At 40.6% G+C, this 22,909-nt stretch overlaps 1 protein-coding gene across 1 annotated transcript in view; it reads right to left on the bottom strand.

Moving 5' to 3' along the window:
* The window catches only part of ZC3H12C (zinc finger CCCH-type containing 12C), a 38,814-nt gene extending 16,834 nt beyond the window's left edge, over positions 1-21,980 (bottom strand). Inside the window, exons 1-2 of the mRNA XM_059838674.1 lie at positions 21,867-21,980; positions 1,803-2,569 (exon numbers count right to left, since the gene is read on the bottom strand). Coding sequence (XP_059694657.1) covers positions 1,803-2,497 — 695 coding nt within the window. The 5' untranslated portion in view covers positions 2,498-2,569; positions 21,867-21,980. The remainder of the gene's footprint in view (positions 1-1,802; positions 2,570-21,866) is intronic.
* Positions 21,981-22,909: the final 929 nt, after the last annotated feature.

Raw genomic sequence — 22,909 nt, 5'->3', positions numbered from 1 at the left:
CAGAAACTGATTTCTCACTGGTGTCCAGTGACAGAACAAGAGGCAATGGACACAAAATAGAATACAAGAAATATTGCTTTAACATAAAATAAGGAAACTTTCTTACAATAAGGGCATTCAAACACTTCCCAGAGAGTACGCTGAGTCTCCATCTCCTTGGAGACATTTAAAACCCAACTGGACATGGCCTTGAAATGACACAGCTCTGTGTACAGATCTCCATAGGCTCCTTCCAAATGGAATGATTCTGTGATTACATTTGGTAGAAAACAAGTTACAACCTGTTAAATTTGATTCTTCTGTACAGAACAACCATTCTATGAATAGATTTAATCTATTTATTAAGGTCCTGCAGCATGCATCACATACATTCATAGTTGGTTCATTTGATGCAGGTAGTCAAGAAAGTAAATTGAACATACGAAGGCAGATCCTAAATATTTATGCTAATAGCTGAATAAACATTAAGGAAAAATTACAGATCTGGAGCTAATTCTGGAATGTGTTCAGTACAGTTTGTAGGAGAAGTTGAACCTAAGTCCACCCACCAAGTCTGAGCCATGCTAACTAGCTAACACACAGCCATTTTGGATTTATGTGAAGTACAATAAAAACCCATTTTAGAAGTCACTGGATAACTTCCTGGTTGAGTGCCACAATCGTGTTTGTTCAACTGGACATGCCTCCTCTACACCTCAAGTTGAACCAAGAGATAAGGAATGACACATCCAGCAAAAAGAACTCACAGGAATATACCATATTAAAAATGTAATATCCTTGCCTTATGTGCTAACTCCTCTACTTAAAAAAACAAACCCCATCATATTGGCATAAATAAGTGGTATATTTAAATTTCATTTTAAAAAGCTTCATTTAAAGGGAATTGACTTAATTAAAAGTTAAAAAAAGTCCCATGGAAATGCCAGGGGTTTTCTTTAGCCCAGGAAAGTCTTGCATTAACTTTTATTCCTAAGGTAATGAAAACCACATTAAGTCATCAGAAAACTAAAACTGACCTCCTAAACCTTGCTGTTAGTAATCACAGAATCCTGATGATTTACTGAAACAGTTACCAATCAATTTATCATTTAATCATTTATATTGCCATAAAATTCTAATTTCTCAGCATGTCTCTCTGCCATTTCTTTCTCTCTTTAATCACTGATGAAGCATCAACCTCTCACCATCACAGCCAAGTTTCTTGTTATGCACCCAGATGACTGGGTCAGGATCAGTGAACACTGCAGGTAAATGTGCTAGCCGTGGGCATGTAAGTGAAAGTCGTCTTTCACACACTAATCTCAACAATTAGTGGCAATAAAACCTAACTCCAAAACTGACAACCAAGACCAATGTTATGGGCAGATGAGTTTTTACAGATTAGCCAACTAAGAAGTCTCCCTTAAGCTGTTTAATTCCACATCACTATTTTATAATCTTAAGGAATCTCATATTTGCTGTAACTTTTTGTATGTAACTCCATTCAGCAATTGCCTGTAGCAATGTTGACTACCAAAAATTAAGGACTAGAGTGGTAGTGAGAAGGAGAGATATGCTATCTGCCTACAAAGGGACAATGGCATTAACCTCTGGTTGTTCTAACAGCGAGGAATATACCACTCAGGTCCTAGAGACCTGTAGCCTGATTGCAGTATCAGCACACTGTGTGGTTGACAAAGACACTCATAAGAGACCCTGAATACAGTTCAAGGCAGTCACACCAAACATCAGTGCTTGAACTGAGGGTCAAGAACTTTCTGTTTCCATTTAAATAGAAAAGCAAAACCTTCATTGTCACATACCTCATTGCAACATTGCTGCCATCAATAACTATTGGCCTCAGGTTGTCTCCATCCTCTGTCACATCCTCCTGCAGTGGAGACTCTGACCTCTGAGACTCTATGGAAGACGCTTCACGCATTACACTAGTGTTAGCATTAGTTACAGTCTGATCAGTCTCAGTTTTATTCCCAAGTTTGACAAGTTCTCCCAAAATATCATTTATTAAAGCATCAGTACCAAGTTTATTTAGTACAAGTTGAACCTGCTCTTCAGAGTAACCCAACTTAAGTGCAAACTCCAGTTTGGTTTGATATTCTTTCACCACATCAGGAGGCTTTTTGACTTCCTTAGGTACTATCTGAGCCTCTTCTATCCTAAAGTCTTGCAAGATTTCATTTCTTTTTAGTATATGAGGCTCTAAGCAAGGAGATCGGCACAGCTGTCGATGAGTCTTAGGCAATAAATGTGACTCTGATGCAGAATTATTCAGTCTCTCTGAATCATTATCAGAATTTGTGCTTTCTTCGGAGTCACAGCTGGAGCTTCCAGAAGTGTCTTCAGATGTCTCCTTTTCTCTGTCTTCTTTCCTAGAATTGACCTTATCCATTGTTGGCTTCTCTGCCATTGACCAAGGTACAATTGCATTTATTTGTGTGCCAGTGCTCCCCACATAAAGGTGGCCTAAGTCATGCCCCAGATGATCCTTCAAGCCCATGAAGCTGCTGCATGCACTTGACTCCACTTTGCTGTTTTTCTTGTATTCCTGAATATAAAGTGTTCCGTATTCCTAAAGAGAAAACAAAAATGTTGCAACTGGTTACACGCATTACTTGTTTTCTGTTTTCTTGCTGCTTCCTCAGAACTGAATTTATTCTCTTGCAGCTGAGCAATAGAACTTCTTTCTTTTTTTAAACATGGAAGGCTTTTTTGTGGAAAAAACTCTTCCTAAGGAATATCTCTAGCTAAGTGGATAAATAACTAACCGCCTGTCTTCTGAATGTATCAAATGTTTTACTTATACATTTATAGAAATGGATTTATAAAAGAATATGAAACCAAAGACTCCAAGTTTACCTACTGTAATGTAGAGACAGGAGTAAAGTAATTATTTAAAAACAATGAGATATTTCTTCTAGCACTAGAAAATGTTTTCAAACTAAATACCTTACAGTATGTTGAACAGAAAGAAATTAGCATAGTGCTAGATTCTCTGGCTTATTAGTAACAGAAAACATGATTAAATAAAAACCTATTGGCCCTGAAAGACACTATCAGCTCAACTGAATACACTCAAACTATTTCTGAATTCCCTTATAAAGTGATAATTAAGTCAAGAAAGACTAATTGCTCTCAACAGAGTGTTGTACTACTAACACATACAGCATTTAGGGACGTGGATTGATCTAATGGCCAATAAAACCAATGGAAGTCTTTGCACTAATTCCAACAGACCATTCATCAAGCCAACAAGGCAACAAAATTAAAAGCTGTTTTCAGCTTCTGCATTAGACTTTTGCAAGCCTTTTGATAAATCAAAACTATACATGTATAGATATGAGTCATTCAGGAAGAATGGAAGAAAAAAGTTGCAGTTTTCTGGACTTCATATACTCGCCATATCATATTTTCTTGAGGAATTTTGAATAGCAGTAGTTATACAGAAGTTAGTTACCCATTTAATCACAAACATTACTTCAACAACCTACATTTAAAGGCAGATTTCTACCTCTTTCCCTTACTTTGTTCTTCGAAACAGCAATCTTTGCTAACTGCTTCAATAAAGAAAATAAAACATAAATTATTTCTCATAAATAAAAATGGACCATATGCACCAATTGTACTGCAAGGTTACCATAAAAAAGAAGAATTTAAATTAAGGAAAGACTATGAAACAAAGAGTTCTTTCACATTTCCATCTTGTAAGGCAGAATATAAAGCAAGATATAGAGACAAAGGACTTCACTTGAACTTAAATTTCTGTCAGCAAATATACTAACTCTCCCATTCCCTCACAGGTGAGCATTTAAGATTGGAGTGGTATTTTTAATATACAGAGTACTTTCCTCTTCTTGCGATAAAGATTTGAGAGTGTGCGCCAGAGAAATTAATCCAGGTGTAAGATTAGAGAGAATCAAACAAGCATTCCAATCCATAGCTCAGTAAAAGTAGATTCTATAGGCAGGGAGTGCCAAGACATCACCATTGTGGTAGAGCGTTCTGGTTATGGGGCACAAAAATCTTACTTTACCTGAACATTTCTAGTTAACATAAATAAATCTTATCTATCCTCAGTGCTTTCATCTCCAACACCTTAATCCTAGCAAGGTCGATAAGGAAGAAAACAAAGTTTTATTTAGATCCTATCTTGTTAGATGGCAGTAGGGCTGTAATTCTCAGGCAGTGTATTAATGAATATTGCCTTCTCTTAAAGCAAAGCTTTAGGATTTCTACCAACCCAGAGATAAAACACAACAAGAATTTAGGAAATGGACCTTTTCACACGGTGATTTATTAACTAAGATAATACACTTGGATAGCACAGATGTAGTAACAAATCACAATATTCCAATAAAAAGATACAGTTAAAAAACCAACACTGTGGCCTTCACAGGACTGACACACACACAGAGACACAAATTAAAACAAATCGCAAACAAGCAGCCCCTATTGGAAGCCAGGCTGCCTAGCAACCAGCCTCTAGTTGCTAGGATGCGCTCCTTTAACATACCATCATGAATACTAGCACAGCCAAAGAATAATTTGGTATGAACAAAAGCCCATGAAAGAGAGCGGGACTTAAGTGCGTCTGGTTTCCCCTCGGAGAACAATGCAGCTGCCAAACCAATCTGGAAGCCCCGACATCATTGTTCCACCAACCCCACAATCTGCTCTGACTCGAGGAAGTCTAGTTAATGGGCAATACTTTTAAGCTGGACTGAAAAGTTGAGCTGGCTCATGTACCGCTGCTGCAGAATACAGGGAGATAATGGGTCACTGCCTAAATCCGTGTACTGTGAAATGCCATTTTAGTATTGAACTAAAAGTGAAGGGAGGGTTTTTTTGGAAGGGGGGGAAGAAGAGTTTGCATATTAACAGCATCAAATACTAAATGCCTGAAGTGCATAGATTAGAAAGAGGAGTTTTTTTTTTTTTTAGTGTTAGTTAAAATAATACTTAAGTCATTCTCCAATCACTTCTTTCTTGAAGTTTAAGTGCTTTACAGCAACTACAATCATAACACCCTCCAGTGCGATTCAAAGAAGTCACTAGCATATGAATGTGTCTGAAGATCAGGCATTATATGAAACCTACTTTAGATGATTTGCACATCAACTGCATATGAAAAATGACCATAGCCTGAGCTTGGTCCATTGTTAGGAATATATACATAATCAGCCTCACATCTATCTGCTTTAATTTTCCTGTCAATCTCCATCATGCTTCAATATATAATTGCTTGTTTTGCAAAGAACTCTACCGTTTGTCAGAAACTATTTAAAGAACAGAATAATAGAAGGAGCAGCTTTAACATCTCCCACAGATAATATACAGTCATTATACTATTGCTTTAAAAGCATAGTTAAAATTGTATTTGTACTGTAAATCCAAAGCTAAATATTTCTGAAATAGTTTTGCATAAGCAGTACACTATTCCTGGCATTTGGCCAAAACCTTGCATGCAAATTGCACTTATTTTCAGACAAATTTTTACAGTGCCTGGAAACTTTATATATCGTATTTGTGGGCAGTAGCATGTCTTAGAAACATTACACTTTGGAGCTCTCATCATGATGTCCTTTATGAGATTCACTGACTAGAACCATGAAAATCAGATGTCACTATTGAATGCTGCTGATTATTTTGTCTTGGTTTGGTTAGCGAAGAGCAACATGCCAGGCAATTTGAATGAATTTGTATTCCAAATAAACACTAGTGTACCTATATACAGGACAACAAAGCTCATGAAAACCAGAAAAGGTCACATTTATCTAAGGAGCAAAAGCAGCTAAGAATTCCTTTATTCACAAGGAGCTTTTATTATACACATATGGTTTTAAAGTATGCTGACTGATAGAACACAAAATAGCTAAGAGAAGCATCTACTATGAATTCTGACTTAAATGAAAGATAAACAAACAAAAATAATCCCAAAAATTCCAGTCATGAAAGTCTTCCCCTTTTGGTTATGCTCACCACAGCTCAGTAAAAGAATTTGTATTTATGAAAAGGTTAATAAAACGGGTAACTCCCAATTTAGACATACCTATGATAAGTTTTAAACTGTAGCCCGTTTGAAATGACAGTATCTCACACCGTGTTCACTGTTAAAGGCTTAAAGTACTGCACATACATTTATCAGATATAAATATAACAATCCAGATGAGCACTTCATTTTAGAAGTATAATATTTTACCACTTCCTAGAAGTTGCCACTATTTTCCACTAATCAGCCCATCGGTTCACCTCCACACAAAACAGAAATATTTCTCAAAGGGACATGGGCTAGTAGATCATCTAATCTCTTACTTGAATTCAGAATACTTTCCACTTACAGTTGAGCATAAAAGAAGTAATTTAATGCAAATTTAGTTCACAAAGGAAAATAACAGAGTAAAGTAGTGTCATGTGGCACAGTATAACAGAAAATGTGTATTTGCAAAAGACCATCAACAAGTTTCTGAAGATACAGTCTACAAGGAAAGAGTTCAACATGTTTTCACACAGGCAGACTTTTTCTAAGTCTCCTAAACACAAAATGTAAAATATTGAAATCATTTTCTTGAAACATTCACTGCTTGTCACAAACAGAAGTGCAGAGTTGATCAGAAAAGAGAAAAAAAGAACGTATCTGTGACCCAAATGATAAAGATACTGCAACAATGCAAATAAAATAATGAATATGTAATAAATACCTACTGCTGTAGTTTCTATGTCTTTAATTACCATTGTATTTGAGCGAGTGCTGTTGTCTGCATCATTCCATCCAACAAAGGAGGGATGTCCCATTGAACAGATTGGTTAATGCTCTGGGGCAACAGATGTCTACTGGAACTGCAGGAGACCAGCAACTGGTGGCCTGCCCATCTTCTGAAAACTTTCAATAGACTCATGCATATGTTCACACAATAGGGCATGTGGTAGAAATGCAAACCTCTTTTTAACCCTTTTATATGCTCTCTTTCTCCCTCAACTGATATATGAAGGTCTTTGTTTTGGACTCTTTTTTTTTTTACAGGACCCTTGGAACATAGGCTCATGTGTGAGCACAAAGTGTTTGTTCTTAGCCTAACATCTAAACTCAAAATATAAACCAAAACAGATTAGAAACTTTATAAAAACAGCTGGACTAGATCTGACATACCGATAACTGGTTTTAAAAACTTCAAACCTTTGACTGTAACACATTCCTATCTGAGAGCACCCTCATGTTCAATCTTACATGTCAGTCTCTTCAGATAGCCTATAATGGAGCTCTTCCTACTTCCACAAACATGGAAATGGCAAATTTCCATGGCAAATTTCGCTCACAGTGTGGTATAATGGAAAAGGTGTCCAATTCTGTTTTTCTTTCTAAGAGCTTTTTCTACTACTCACAATTTAAATAACAGCTTATTTGCAAAAAAGGGTAAATACCTGTAACTTAGAAGTTGAAACCTCTCCTTCTCCCCACTGGACTAGAGAATTCATTCTGTTGATGGCTACTCCTACCGTTTTCAAATTCTGGGAAATGCACCATTACTGATGCTTTCAAAAGTTCCTTAATAGAATGCAGTGTGAGTCAATGCTCTTTAATATACTTAATCTTAGCACATAACTGTTTTTCTATCCGCTTTTTCCAAGAGACACCCAAAGTGTGCAAATCTCAGCCGACACGCAGGCTAGCTCGTTGTCCAAATGCAAACTGATAAGGCTGCAACGCCAGAAAGGTGAACCATCCCGTTTGTGCAGAGAGAAGCCCCCATACTTACGTTGGCTGGAAAACACACAGACATTGGTTTCTCTTAGCTGCTCCAGAAGCAACTCCTTAACACGATTTCAGCTGCAGACTTCAGGCAAGCAAGCAGAACAATGAATGGACGAACAGATGGACCCGCGATGTCTTTGCTTAACCTACTACTGAGCGGCCGCGGAGCCAATCACGGCCGGCAGAGCTCACAATTAGTTGGCTGGGCAGATGCAAGGCAACCTCCCCATCCTGCATCAGGTTCGGAGGTTTCTAAGATAAGCAAGTTGATGTCATTCTCAGGGTCTGCCCCGGGCAGCATGTGTATTAACGAGGGGTGTGCAGCAACAATAGGCCATACAAAAGAGACTAGCAGGCAGCTGCTGTATGAGAGCCAGAGTCATTAGGGAGCAGGCTGCCAACAAGAAACACCTGGCTTGGGCAGACTTCAGCTTCTCTTCATTGTTTCTAATTCATGAAACAAAGAAAAGAACTATTTTTTAAGTAGTAAAAATTGTGAGTTTCCATTAAAATATATCAGTCTGAAGGAATATAATCCCTTCTATTATGGAAACAAAATGTTCTTTGTCAGGAATAATATTAAAGAAAAATAAATCTATCAGGAGCTATTGTAGTCCCCTTTTCTTGTTAGCAAAATTAATCATAGTGGTATAAAGCACAAGGAGGTATGAAAGGAGCCCACACTAAACACTGAAATGCATTCAGAAACTGCTTTCTGAATTTTCTGACACTTTTCTACATTAGTCAATAATTGCAACAAACATGCATTTACACACAACTCTGAGAGTACTTGTGGGTAATTTCAATGGAGGGGGTGAAAGCCTTTAAACTAAAACCACATAATATTAATATATGGAATAATGGATATTTTGAAGCAGTTGAAACATTAGAGCACTTGACAGAAAGGAACTACAAACCACTCTTTTGTTCTGGAGTCCCTTACATTTGTTTGCAACACAACTGCTTTACTCTTTTATTTTTTCACAGATCTGTTCTAGATGCCAAGATCTTTCCATCTCTCTTCTTGATGAGAGAATATTTGAAGAGAAGTCTGGAGCTAGGCTATAGCCAACTCTTTATTGTTTTTATTTTCAATTGAAGTAATCCACATAGAAACACAAACTCCAGTCCACATGTCCCCTCGCTGCCCAACATTTCCATTGCCCAACACAAACATTTAGCAACATAATTGTAGCAAGGTTTTATGCTTGATAAAAAAAGGTAGCGCACTGTGGACTTTCCAATAAGAATTTGCCACTGCTGATAACTTCAACTGAAGACAGGTCAACACACAGAAGGAAGAGATTCTGCATTTGCAAATGTTCATCTGAATGACTACTAGAAAAGCATATTTACTGAACTTCAGCATCATTACATGACTAAAAGCAATAACGAGAACCACAGAGGCAGTTGTCCTCCTCTGCTTGTGAGGACAGGCAAACTGCTGGGAAATATCTACTGTGATTTAACAGAAGGAAAGAATGAGAGTAGGTCTGTTAGAACTGTTTCAAGTAACTTTCCAAGCTTTATGTAGATATTAAGGCAATTCAACACAGTAAATGAAATTGCATACTGTCATGCTATTACACTGATGCACTTATCAGGTGCCCAGATATTAAACTTCAAAGAAGAAACCCCAACTATAGTTTCTCCACACTGTCCATTAAACACTCCCAAAAACAACTACTAACACCACAATTTTTGAAGCTTTTAAGTCGGAGGCAGGAGGAGACTCCACACTAATTTCTGCCACTGTGAACACAAAGACTGAGAGAAAGCTACCCACGAGCACAGTGGGATGCCTGATCCCCAGCACTGGATTAAGCCTCTTTGCAAACAGCAAATAAAAGCAGTGATCTGAAAAAGCTAATCAGTCCCTGCTGTGGTATTTAGACTACCTCAGTTGCCGGTATTGGATAAAGTTAAGCATATTAAAACTTCTGTAGGCAAAATTGGAAGCCAGTCCAGTTCACCTATGTCCAAGAACTGCACTTAAATGCAAGCAGGATCACTTGCTAGTCATTTGTTATCTCCCTGATTAGAGCCAGGCATTTCTTTTGCAATACATAGATGCTTGCTTTGCAGAGACACATATGATACCCTTTATATACATCTATAACAGAGAACTCTGTGGCAGAGAAGTGCTGTACTTATGGCTCTACAACCACAACTAGTGCAAGTGTATTACCCAGCTTAGAAAACTGCCTTAAAAATAATTCTGTTAAGAAGTTCACTTGAAAAACCTGCCCCCTCCATGTCTTCTGCAGTAACAATAAGAATACCACCCTGTTTCATGTATCCCCAAACTCTCTGCATACCAAGTGCATGTCTTCAGGGAACCAGGGATAAACTTCAGTTGCAGATTAAAGTTAATGCAAACACCATGCTGCAGCACTATGACCAAAATGATAATGGATGCAGTGTGAAGACTTACACTATACTGTTAAATTCACAGAAAATATTCTAGTAAGCTATAGTGGGGTGAATTAAGAAGACTTTTTCTAATTCTATCTTGTGCACAACATCAGTTACTTAAACCAGATGCCCCTTCTGGAAGCATCTTCTCAGCTCTTCCCTAAAAGAAGTCGGGTTGTTGAAGGTTTACAAGGTGTCAGATCACCCTATTAAATTATGCTTGTATGCTTGTGATGACAGAAAAGCATTCATATTAAGGCTTAGCAAGTACATGAGGCTTTCTTTTGGGAATGATGAGCTCACCTGCATGAAAGACACTGTATGAAACAGTGGGGCTGTGCCATCACATCTGTGAAAGGCAGATGTGCCTAAGAGCATCACCAGAAGGCACAAAGCAAGCACAAGGTACACAGCACAAAGGGACAAAGCAAGTTCTACTTTCTGTGCTAAAACCTCCAAATCCAATAATGAGTTCAACAGCTTCCTATTACGATACTCAAAATACAAAGAGGTAGTAAATTAAATCCAGACACAGCAAATGTAATAGCTCCTTCAAAATTCTGTTCTTGCAAGATGAGTATGCTATAAAAACCTGTTTTTGTGACTGCTAGATATGGGACATTTTGTACAGTGCTTATCAGGTCCTTAGTGCCACTTGATTAAACAGCAGGCCAGCACAAAATCCTGAATTGCCTAGAGGTGATGGGCTTGGAGACTCCATGGTGGAAGGAGATTTCAGAATGGCACAGTGGAAGGGGATGGGATGCTGCAGGGAGACACAGACCAGGGTGTCTCTTGGTTTGGGCGAGGGGGGGGAAGGAGAGCATCCCTTTTACCTTCCCCCCCACTGCCCAGTGTGGTGTGAAAAGCACACATGGAAGGGCCAGAGAGACCAAAGTGGGGAGAGCTGGAGCATCTGGGAAATTTAGACAGCAGAGGCTGAAGATACTACGGAAGCAATACTATAAGGCAGAAAAAAACCTCTAAAAACCCTCCCAAAAAGCTGCTAGCTCCAGCCAAATCTTGTTGTTTCAAACACATTGAAACTAAAGCCTTATTTTAAAAGAAAATATTTTATGCAAGCATACAAAATGGTCATTCTGTAACTCCAGTGGTATTATTGCAGCAATCAGAAAGACAATTTGTCCCATTAACATGTTTAATTATCTTTTATTTTACAACTTTGTGCTAAGCCTCCTGTAATAAATGATGTTCTCTGCAAGAACACACTGCACAAGTTAAATGAATTTATGCACGCATTTATGAAATAGAAATTAAGGTTATAGGCTACAGACAAAACTCAGCCCAAAAAAAAGGTGAAAAATTTATGTTTACTCTTGGACTTGGGAGCTGCAAGGGAGATTCTTATCTTTAAAATTACAAGGTGGCAGTACAAAAAAAATATTCTTTTCAAGTTATACGAAGAGACAGACTATCTTAAGGAGACCACTTGAAAGAAGTTCACCTAGTTTTGAGGAGTGGTAAGTGGTGCTGTAGACTGGATCTACTCACAGTCAAAACCAGACGAAAATCACTACTCTACAGCCATACAAAGGACTGAATTAAATGACCTGTAAAGAGTGCCTAGAATTCAGAAAAAGAACTGATAGTATGATAGAGTAATGTTTTGCCTAGAGAATGACTAACCTTTCAAAACCACTGTATTTTAAAATAAGGTTTAACTGTATTTTCAAATGCAGTGCAATTGCTCTGTAGAAAAATATGCACTTTCAAATGCATTAAAACAAAGTGCTGAAAAGTTCTTTCACTCTTTGAAAAAGACTCATCTCTCTCTAGTTATCCTTAAAATTGAAAAAGCAGAGATGCATTTTCTAGCAGGGCATCATCTTAAAAGAAGGCCAGAATGTCTACAGTTTCTGGTATAATCCCATTAGATCATCAGTCTATTGGCTGCATGCAAGACCTGAGCAAACCATTGCAACACTTATCAGGATGTCCTCTGAGGTTTTGAAGAGAAGCAGAAAACCCCAAGTGTTATCATACGTAGCGATTACTTTTTTGCTAACCATGGGTAAAACAGATCCAGTCTTCGTTATTCTGTTGGTAGACAAAGCCAGTGACCATGAGCTGCTCATCACAATATGACAAGGCACCAGCCTGCAGCTGCACAGTTTGCTGACATGAGGAGCCCAAGAGGCTTGAGCCACACCAGCCAGCTACACAGAAAGTATAAAGCAGCATTCTGCGACACCAAAAAACACTGGCATCACCCATCATTTCAGATGCTACATCTCAGTAGCACCCTCACACCCTAGTAGTGAGGGTGCTACTGAGATGTAGCATCTGAAATGAAATACATTTTCTGAAGCAGACTTTAATTTTAAAAATAAATAGTTTTGATCATGTGACAAAAAAGCCCTCCACTGTTTACCTAAGAGGATGATGATTTCCTCAGTACTGTAACTTACACATATTCACTGTAGGCATGGATTCCTAAGATGTGCTCCTTTCACAGCGTCACAGAATGGCTTAAGTTGGAAGAGACTTCTGTAGGACATAAGGTCCAACTCCCCAGCTCCAGCAGGGCTACCAAGAGCCAGGTGCTAGACCCTGTCCAGACAGCATCTGAATATCTCCAAGAATGGACACTCCACCTCCCTGGGCAGCTGTCAGTGCTTGGTCATCCTCACTGAAAAAGTGCATTTCCTAATGTTCAGAAGGAAGAGTCTGCGCCCACTGCTTCTGGTCCTGTCCATTGGCACCACTGAAAAGAGGCTGGCTCTGTTTGCTTTTCACACACCCTTCAGGTATTTATATGCATTAATAAGAAACCACAAGTCTCTTTTCCAGGCAGAACAGCCCCAGCTCTCTCAGCCTTCCCTCCTAGAGGAGATGCTCCACTCCCTTCATCATTTTTCTGGCCCTTCATTAGATTTGCTCCATAACTCCATGTCTTTCTTCTACCGGAGGGCTCAGATTTATCTCACCAGTGCCAAGCAGAGGGGAACAATCACCTCCCCTGCCCTGCTACACAGCCCCTCCTAATACAACCAGGCCACTGCTGGCTGCCTCCAGCACAATGACATACAGCAGGCTCAAGGATTTCCCATCTTTAAGTGGATGCTCCAACTCAAATGTGGCTAACATACAAGCCACTGTAACTACACCTGCACAAGCACACCAGGGCGTGCACACAGATGAACAATCCCAGAAGTTTTGTTTCCAAGGGCAGTAAGTCACATGGCCAGAAATTCTTGGGGGTCTTTTTTGGGAATAGACACAAAGCTCTGCTGGAAAGTATTCAGGGGTTTGCAAGCCAGAAAGCACTGAAACCCCCTTTTACACACTAAGGTGGCTGTTGGGCAACTGCTCTCATCAACACCATCTCATAAACTTCAAGTGTGAAATGCACTGTCCATTTCTGCAACAAATGGGGAACAGTGCTTACTTTAAGATTGCAAGTGTTTATTTTATTTTTTAGTTTTATTATTTATGAATTGAATGAGACACTGAGCTACAAAGTGTTCAAGAGAAAAAAAAAGTTTCCACTAATACATACATGTTAGATTCGATCTCCTCCCACTTCCAGAAAGAGTCACGTTGTCTGCATGCTTTCTGAGCTTGAAAATTTGAACTTCTAATTAACTTTCCCTGTGACAATACTGGGCGGCCAGACAATGCCTACAACTGTACAAAGTGTATACCATCATGCTTAGCAAAGTACTTTTATTCAAATTTGTTCTGTCAGAAGAAAATCCTCTTACAAAACTAACATGGTTATGTGAAAAAAAAAAAAGTATTCTCTTCATTTAAATACACTTAGCTAGTCAACTTGATATCTTTCATCTGTGCCACAGACTATTGTTAAGAATTTGAAAGGTTTGTCAGAGGAAAATAGGCTTCTCAAACTGTCTAGAGACATGGCCAGGTTGTGTTTCAGGCCATGTTGCTGGCAATAGAGCCCCATAATCTCCAGGGTTCCTGGACACAGTTCAAGGTGTTGGTTGGACTCTGTGTCGCCCTAAATGGCTTCACAGTGTTATGCTTATTTGAGACACAATTCCTATGCCTGTACCACACGGCTGCAGTTGTCTTTTTGGCCTGGAGCCTTCTGCAAGAGAGCTGCCAGCAGCGGATTTTCTGCACGACTTTCAGCCTTGCCATTTACTCTCTACTGGGATGAAAGACTCACAGAACATGTTAAGGTTCAATTTTTTACCCAGATTTTGTAAGCTAACAATCAGAGAAGACAGAGATGATCATGGGGTTTGTCAAGACACACTTAGCACATAACTGTTTCTTACTTTCTGAGGAAGCTTTTAATAGACCTCACAAGTGGCAACAGTAGCCAGATCTTACACAAAGTGGGTTACTGTAGCTGCAAATCAAAGTTCAAAATGAATTTGGATTCTTGGAATGAAAGAAAATAGCTGCACAGAGGTCTATCTTATTACCTGTAATATAAGTATAGCTTCTCTTCAGATTTACTGTATTCCTGAACTCAGGAAAGACCATCAGAAAGTCTCCACACTGAGCTACATACAGGCTTTGAAATCCTAGTATTTTACATGTTAATAAACAGGTTGCTCATGTTTAATAACCTAATACATCACAGAGAGACAAACTGTGTTAGTGATTTCACATAATTTTTCTAGCTATTTGTAGTCTCAGAGTCATTCTGGGCTCAGAAGTTTGCAGCTTTTAAAGTAGTAATTAATATTGCTGACCAAAGTTTCTTGCATTTAGTTGAAAAGTCAGCTAGATTTTAGTCCTGTGAATTCATGCACACATTTCTTTAATAATCCTGAATCCTTCAATTCTGGGTTCAATTCTGAACCCTTCTGAGTCCCCAGTGCTCATACTTTGCTTTTCCGAGTCCTTGTCTGATGAAGTTAGATCTGATAAAGACATGCAAATGGGAATACTTTATTCAGAGCTGGTGAAGCTTTAACATTTAGTAATAAATAATTTAGTTTGGAAGGAATCTCTGGAGGTCAACTAGTCCAACAAACCCCCACTTAACACAGGGTCAGCTACAGTTGGTTGCTCTGTGTCTTCTCCTTTCGAGCATTTCCAAGGCTGGAGACTCCACAACTTCCCCAAACACCTGCCCCAGTGTGTTAAGTATTCTCATGGTGACATTTTTCTTCATCTTCAGCCAGAATTTCTTACTATACCTTGCCAACTGCTGCCTCTTATCCTTTTGTTACATGCCTCCAAATAGAGTACTTTTTTGACTTCTCCAAACATGTTACAGAGCTGAAGACGGTTGAAGGCAATCAGATCCCCCTTTGTCTTTTCTTAAATAAGGCTGAACAAACTCAGCTCTCCTGGTGTCTCTCCTTGTTACACAATGTACTCCAAACTCCTAATCAACCTGGTTGACATCCACTAGACTGGTAAGGTAGTGTTTTCTCTTGCCCTTTAGAGATCAAAACTGGACTCAGTGCTCCAAATACAATCTCACCAGTGCCAAAAAGAGGTAAATGATCACTCCACTTGGCCCAATGGCGATCCTCTTCCTAATATGCCCTATTTAACCTTATTATCTATTTCTGCAACATCATCTTACACTCATCAAGGGACGAGGCTTTATGGCCCACAAAAGGATCCCATGTCAGCAGATGAACTAAACCCTATTTACAATGCCCACTGGAGTTGTCTGTTTTTAGTCTGCCCACTAAAACATTTTCTCATCAGAGATCTCACAGGCATAACGATAAGTGCATTCAAGCTGCAGATGAACAATTCAAACTGCTCACAGAAGTAGCAACAAAGATCAACTTTAATGTGATGATGCTTATTTCACACTAACAAGTTTGCTTATCTGAGTCTCTCTTGCAACGTATGTATATATCAAAACCAAACTGATTTGTAACATACTAATGTCCAAAATTTATGAAGGCATTACATACATATAGTCCTACCACAGCCTTCTAAACTTGGAGCAGTCAGTTTTATGAACAAATCAGGTGGCAGACTACCACCAAATACTGTACAAAACCTTAGGGAGAGACCATGCACTCTACCAACACCACTAAAACTTATCAAAGAACAATTATTCTCACTCCTGAAAAATACTGGCTGCATAATTTCACAATGCAAATACACGCTAAATCTCAGTGAGATCTGTAGTTTAGCTTCTCCTAAATGATGAGGCAAGGGTGGTTTACCAAGCTTCACTTAAAAGCAAAGCTCAATTCAGAGAAGATGGCAAAGAGCTCACACAAAACTCATGCCTTCAAATGAGTCCTGGCAGTAAGATCAAGCTCCAGGAAGTGAACACTACCTAAACACATTTAGCCACACAGTCTTTTGCTAGAACCAGATTAAATTCCCATCAATGTATGCATGATACCAGATGTTATTTTCTTCCACACAACAGCTAGAGTAAAAAGCAATGAAAAGAAACGTGAACAAGTGGCTGGGGAAACAGTAGCTGAAGCAGAAAACTCTGATTTAATCTTTCACCAGAAAGCATGGGCTGTAGCTCAAAAACTTCAAGAAGCCCAGACTGTAATCCCAACAGTGACAGTTCCAGTAACTCTAATGAGTCCAGCTCCCAGCTCGGCAAGGATGGCAAAAGCCTAGCTGGCAACCCAGCAAGAAAGCACAAAGCCCAGAAGCTGCTGCTACAGAGACTTGTGAACCCAGCTGCACAGCCCTGGGCACTTGTGCATCACAGTCCTTCCCTAGCCAGAACAAACCATTTCTAGAGGTGTATCTGGCATTACAAATAGCATGTATTAGAATTATTGCTGAAGGAAAAATCATCTGAGGCTTCCAAATCAGTTGAATGTTTTAAGGCAGAAAAGCCTTAGGGGATGTTGCTGCAAGTTATGAGGCTCTAAGGCTCCCCACTAAGATAAAGTTGAGGTCTCCATGTAATGGAGTTTATGGTACTTCTTGTAACAGAACTGTCTCTCATCAATAATGAAGCCATGTATCGAATCTGGAAAGATAGATAACTCAGCAATTCAAATATTAGCTTTACAGATAACAAAGGATTGAAGAGACCTGTTGAGAGTCAAGGTACCAACTGCAATGGTAACTATTAGAGCAGAGATATGAAGAATGAAATACCAGCTACTTACGTTAACAGTTTAAAGAACAAAAGTAGACTAGGAAAGTAGCTTCTGCCAAAAGACAAGCAATTTGTCCCTTTTCCAAACAACCTCTGCCAAACCACCAAATTTCATTAATCCTAAGATAAAAGGTCTAAGTCATAGGAACACTGAAATTTTCAGTTCATCACAAAACTTCAAAGCTTCATGGGACTGATTCATTGATTTCACAACTTAGCACGTTCTTTTTTACAGCTCATAGGGGAGCATGGCTCACACAAATGGTCATTTAGGAATTATCATGTGAGTTTCTGTCAAGCAGTAAAGGGCTCAAGGATTGTACTCTTTAAGATGCTTTCTAGACTCTAAACTTTACCTACTCAAAAAAAAAAGCAAAATACTTTTCAGGTATTTGCAATAACCTGTGTCACATTTACTGAACACCTCCAGCTTCACTGATTCTCCAATCTCTGGCACTCCTCTGCAATTTTCAACCTCCTCCCAAGACATTCCTTTCATACCAAAAGAAGCTACTCTATTTCTTCCATTGGGAGGATTAATAACATCCATTAAACTTTTCTGCACTCCCATCCATTGAATGTCTTGCCCCTCCCTCCTCTCTACCCACTCTTTTCTCAAAATACCAACCTCTCATAAAGTAAAATCCCTCTTTCTTAACAAAGCTTTAGTTTCCTCATTATCCACCCCGAAGAAAACTGTAATTTTAAGCAAGAATACATTTTAAATACTTTGTATAATACTGCAGAAATTTTATGCAAAGAACATCTTTATCCTGAAAGAATTTAGAACCAAATCACTTTGGCATAAAACAGAGGTATTAGGAGGTATTTATAAGCACATAGAAGGTTTCTGCATTTAAAGGACAGCAGAACCTGGGATGGTCTAGCATTCTATTCTGTATCCATCTACATGTACACTCACATGTACATATAAATATATAAATAGACACCCACACTCCCAGGGAGGAGGATTATGTGTATCAAATTTTCAAGTGTTACACTGGTATCATAAATCAAGCAAATATTACCTAAAAATGGTCAAGCCATCAGGACAGGGAGTCTGGTGCTCACTATGACATAAGCCTGGAAGAATGATGAATCTCACAGTTGCAAAGGGTGAGCTACGTTTCCCCAGGGGAAACTTTGAAAACATCTCATCTGGACCTTTTGAGTTGGGAGAGTAGAGATTAAAGTCTAAAAACTGAGGTATGCTCTCAAAGCATTCTCATTCTGCAGCTATAACTCAAGAATGAATGGAGCTTGAGTTTACCAAAGCCCTAAAATAATTCTCTTATGGGCAGTACAGCACCCTAGCAGAATGTGAAGAGTCAGTGTCAAATGTCAAGCCCAGCACTTCATGCTAAGGAAAATGCAATTTGGATTTTTGGAAGTGCAAGCTAAGCTTTTTACATAAGACATGTGATCTAACCTGAAGTAATCAATCCTGATAGGTAAAAGAGAAATGCCTGGTTCATCTAAGCAGAAAGCCCCAAGGTTATGAAAACCTCTGTCAATTTCTACTCACCACTAAACAACTGGTAAGGAACATGCTTTTTGACAGAGCCTCAAGCTGTTACACAAAAACATTTAAAGATGAAGACCTTTTCAATGAAAAATCTCCTCTAGCTCTAGAGATCTGCCTATTCCACAAGAGGAAAAGACATACAGAGGAAAGACATACAGAGGAAAAAACACAGACAGTGAGAAAAAAAAAAAAAAGGATGAAGAAAAAGGAGTGGGGGAGAGGGGAAGAAGAGAGAGTGAAATGCCTCATAACTCTACCAGGAAGGCAATTATGAGCAGATTACAATTGATTTTCTATCTATTTTCTAACTGAAAATAACTACAGTTTGAGGCCAGGAAGCAAGAAAAATGACTCTGATTCTTATTACACCATCTCACCTTTGCTTTTTTTATAGTCTACTTTTAACATATAATTTAGCAATTAAAATGAAGTGTCAATTCTTTCAAGCATAAAAATATGGGCTTGTTCAATTAATGGGTTTCTTGATTCAAACATATGGTAGAAGTAGTACATTTATTGTAAATATTTAGCAAGCTTGGAGACAGGAGGCATTTTACACATAACTATACATGATAAGAGACATAAAGCATCACTCTACAACTTCAGTCCGAGGACAGAAACAGTTCAGTCTCTTCATAGAAACTCACTGCAGTTTTTGTACAACATCTGTTTCTTACAGTAGCTCAGACACAGTTTTCAGTACCCCAAGTGAAAAAACAAGGTGTAATCACCTCAACCACTAACAAGGCCGCTGGCTAGCTCCCATGGCAACAAACACTATGGAAATGACTGAATGATGAAATAATTCTTGAATAACTTAGAAAAACTCTTATCTATGACTACCTAGCTACATGTGAGACATTGCTTCAGAGAACAGCAAAAGCAGCAGAATAACAGTTCAGAAGAAGAAAAGCAGAAGTTTTACATCACACATTTTCTACCCTTCCTCCTAGTTATTATAAATCTCTCTCCCCATTATTTACTACTGTTACTCCCTCTGAAGCATTTCAGTTTTTAAGAATTATTTAAAATACAGATTATGAAGAGATTGATCATTGGAGGCTGAGGCTATCAAAATCCAGATTATGATCTGTTTTAATTAAAAAATAAATAAAGGCCAATTAGGGGGGAAAAAAGTAACAGACTCTTTAGTTCTCAAGGGCAGAAATTTTTCAATAACTGGTTCAAGACAGAAGTTAGGGAGATGATGCAGAAAATACTAAACAAGATTTTATGACTCCTGTAATGAAAGAAGTCAAACTAAATCACACATCTCTTTTCTACCAAATGGAGTTGCTTAGCTGTAGCCATTTTTGAGTACAACAAAAACTGACCTGAGCCAACTAAGTTCCTCATTTTACTTTGCACTGACTTTGAACTGCTTTTTCTCCAGCTTGCTTAAAGAGTACTTTCAAGTGCATGTAGCATGTATAAGACCTCACAAAATAAAATTTCGTAAGGTTTTTGATTTACCTATGTAAAACCGAGCAGTGAATATCTAGTCAATAGGTTTCATCAAATATCTGACTGCATCTCCAATCTTTTCAAGCCTCACCAACTGCAAGCCTAGTTTTCCTCAAAAGTATCAACAGCTCTGGAACTCCAACAGTGTTTTTAAAGGCTGGTAGAACCCAGAGAAGCAGGCAGTGAAATCACTGCAGCTGAATGCTGTTCAGCACAGCAGTCAGCATGAAATGAACAATCTGCACAGATGAGTCAAGTCTGGATAATCCCTTCATGCTCTGTCAGGTTGAGAGCATGAGGTTTGTTTTTAAATTGCATACCTTCAATAAACTCCACTTCTCTGCATTCACATTTTAAGACAATATTTTTCAATGCGTGTTTTGATTTGCAGATGTGTAAAAATACTGTTAGTGGAGTTCTGTCTATCAGGATCTTATAAATAATAACTGCCTTTTTAAAAGGATTGCAAATGGTAATGGTAATTGCAGCTCCCCTGGGTGACTGCTGCCCAGAAGTCTGGTGTAGTAATAAAGGTGTAATAATCATGGTAAGATTTGTAGAGAGATGAAATACTTTGAATTGGTTCAACTATATCCATTAGGAAAAAACAAAAAATAAGTTTTCGAATTTTCAAGAGTAAGTGGTCTAATTAATAAAGAAGAGGGAGCAGGGAGAGAGAAAACATAAAAATTTCCCCCTAATTCCCTAAAATTGTTGCAAATGTGTTACACTGACATAACAAATTCTCTTTAAAATGCCAACATGCTTGACTTCAGATTCATTAATGACAGATTACACTCTGTTGAAGTGTAGTATCACTCTGGAGCATCGCCAGTTAGAAAATTCTGTTCACTAAGATATATCTAATATAATCCCTGAAGAAGTCTTATTGTCAGCTCACTGGCTTGCTATATAGGCAAATGCTACATGGTAAGGAGACAGTGGAAGAGGAAGTACCCTGCCAGTTTGAAAACCCAGACATACTTGAATGGTTTATTTTCCTTCCAGATCAAAAGACCGTGCTACTGCTATCTTAAGTATGTTGTTAATTGCATAACCCTAAGAGCTGCAACTATGAGTTATGTCTCCGCTTTGCAAACACAGATCGAGAGGACAAGACACAGTAAACACGACATTTCAGTCATCTGTTGTTCAAGAAATGTAGCCTGCCGTTCAGCGGGATGCATTTACTTAACCCAACTTTTGGCAACACCATCGCTCTTTTCGCCCTGTCAGATGCACCAAACCAGAGCCAGGCACGGGAGTGTGAGACAGGGCCAGGTCCGGCTGCAGAAGGTGCTGCACAAGCACAGCCCGGCGGAGTTTCCTCCCCCGGGGGCATTATAAAATAGCGTCACCGCTCCACAAATACAACCCTACACGCCCGGCGCTACTCAGACATGCCTGCAGAATTACGCCCAAAACACACAGGTGATTGAAAATTAATTTTTACGAGAAATTACGGCTTAGAAGCCACAGCCAGATCTGAGAATGGTGAAACCAACACATATTGCGGTTCGGTTAGAGCAAGCCAAATTATGCAGCCTGTCCTCTCACACAAAGCAGAGGGAATAAATCTACACCCTCCTCACAGAATTATTAAAAACAAAACAACCACAAAAACAACCTCAAAAGTTAGAAGCAGGGGAACGGCAGGGTAGGTAGAGTACCTGGAACAAGTTTTAAATTCCTTGTCAGGCTCCCGGTGCGCTCGGGTACGGGTGTCCCCCGGGCCGGCCGCAGCTCCGGCACGGCCGCGGGCGGGGCGCGGCGCAGCGGGCGGGCCAGCCCGGCGCTGCCGAGGGGGCACGGCCGCCCCCGCCGCCGCGGCCAGCGGCTTCTGCCGGGGTCGGCAGCGAACAGGTCGGGGAAAACTTTCCGGAGGGACGGGGCCTGCCGAGGCGCGGGGCGACCCCGCCGGCCCCTCGGGGCAGAGCGCCGGGGCTGTCTCCTCCCTCACCGGGAAGCGCCGCCGCGCCGCGGCCTCCGCCGCCCGGGCGACCTCCACCGGGCGACCTCGGGGAGGCGCCGGGGGCAGGGCCGGCGCGTGTGTCAACACGGGGCCGCGACGCCGGCCCGGCCCCGGCTATGGGCGGCGCCGGGGCGGGAGCGCGGCAGCCTCGGCCCGGCGCTCACCCGCCGCCATCGCCGGGGCCCGCCCGGGGCCGCCGAGCCCCGCGGCCCCACAGCCACCCACCTGCGGCCCGCCGGCAGCCGCCGCTGCGGGCGGGAGGAGCGGCCGCAAGGTCGCTTTCACCTCGCCCGCCGCGGCGCCGCCGCCCGCATCCCCGCGGTGCTGCGGGCGGCGCTCCGCGGGGCCCCGCCGGGCCGCCCCTCGCCGCTCTCGCCCCGCACCGGGGGTCACCCGGTGCGAGGGCTCCACGAAACCCGGCGGGGGAACGGCCCGGGTCGGCCTCAGTGGGTGGCGGGCAGGCGAGACACGGCTCGCCCCCAGCGCCGCGGGTTCCCGCCGTGAATTCCGAAGGTTGCCGCGGTGCTCCCCTCCCTAAACCCCCCTACGTTACCGGTTGGGGCCAGCGGGGAGGGCCTGGGCGGCGCGGCCTGGGCAGCTGGTCCTCCGGCCCGGCAAAGGTCCTGCCGCCATCGGAGAAAACCTCCGGGTGTTCACGGGCGCTCGCTGTGCAAGTGTCCCTGTGCCCCACCGCCCCGGCTGTGCAGGTGGAGAGAGGGCGGTCGGAAAGCTTTTCGCCAA

Source organism: Haemorhous mexicanus, chromosome 2 (genome assembly GCF_027477595.1).
Source record: "Haemorhous mexicanus isolate bHaeMex1 chromosome 2, bHaeMex1.pri, whole genome shotgun sequence".
Taxonomy (NCBI): Eukaryota; Metazoa; Chordata; class Aves; order Passeriformes; family Fringillidae; genus Haemorhous; species Haemorhous mexicanus.
Note: the sequence above shows the minus strand (reverse complement) of the source record. Positions and strands in the feature narration are given on the sequence as shown.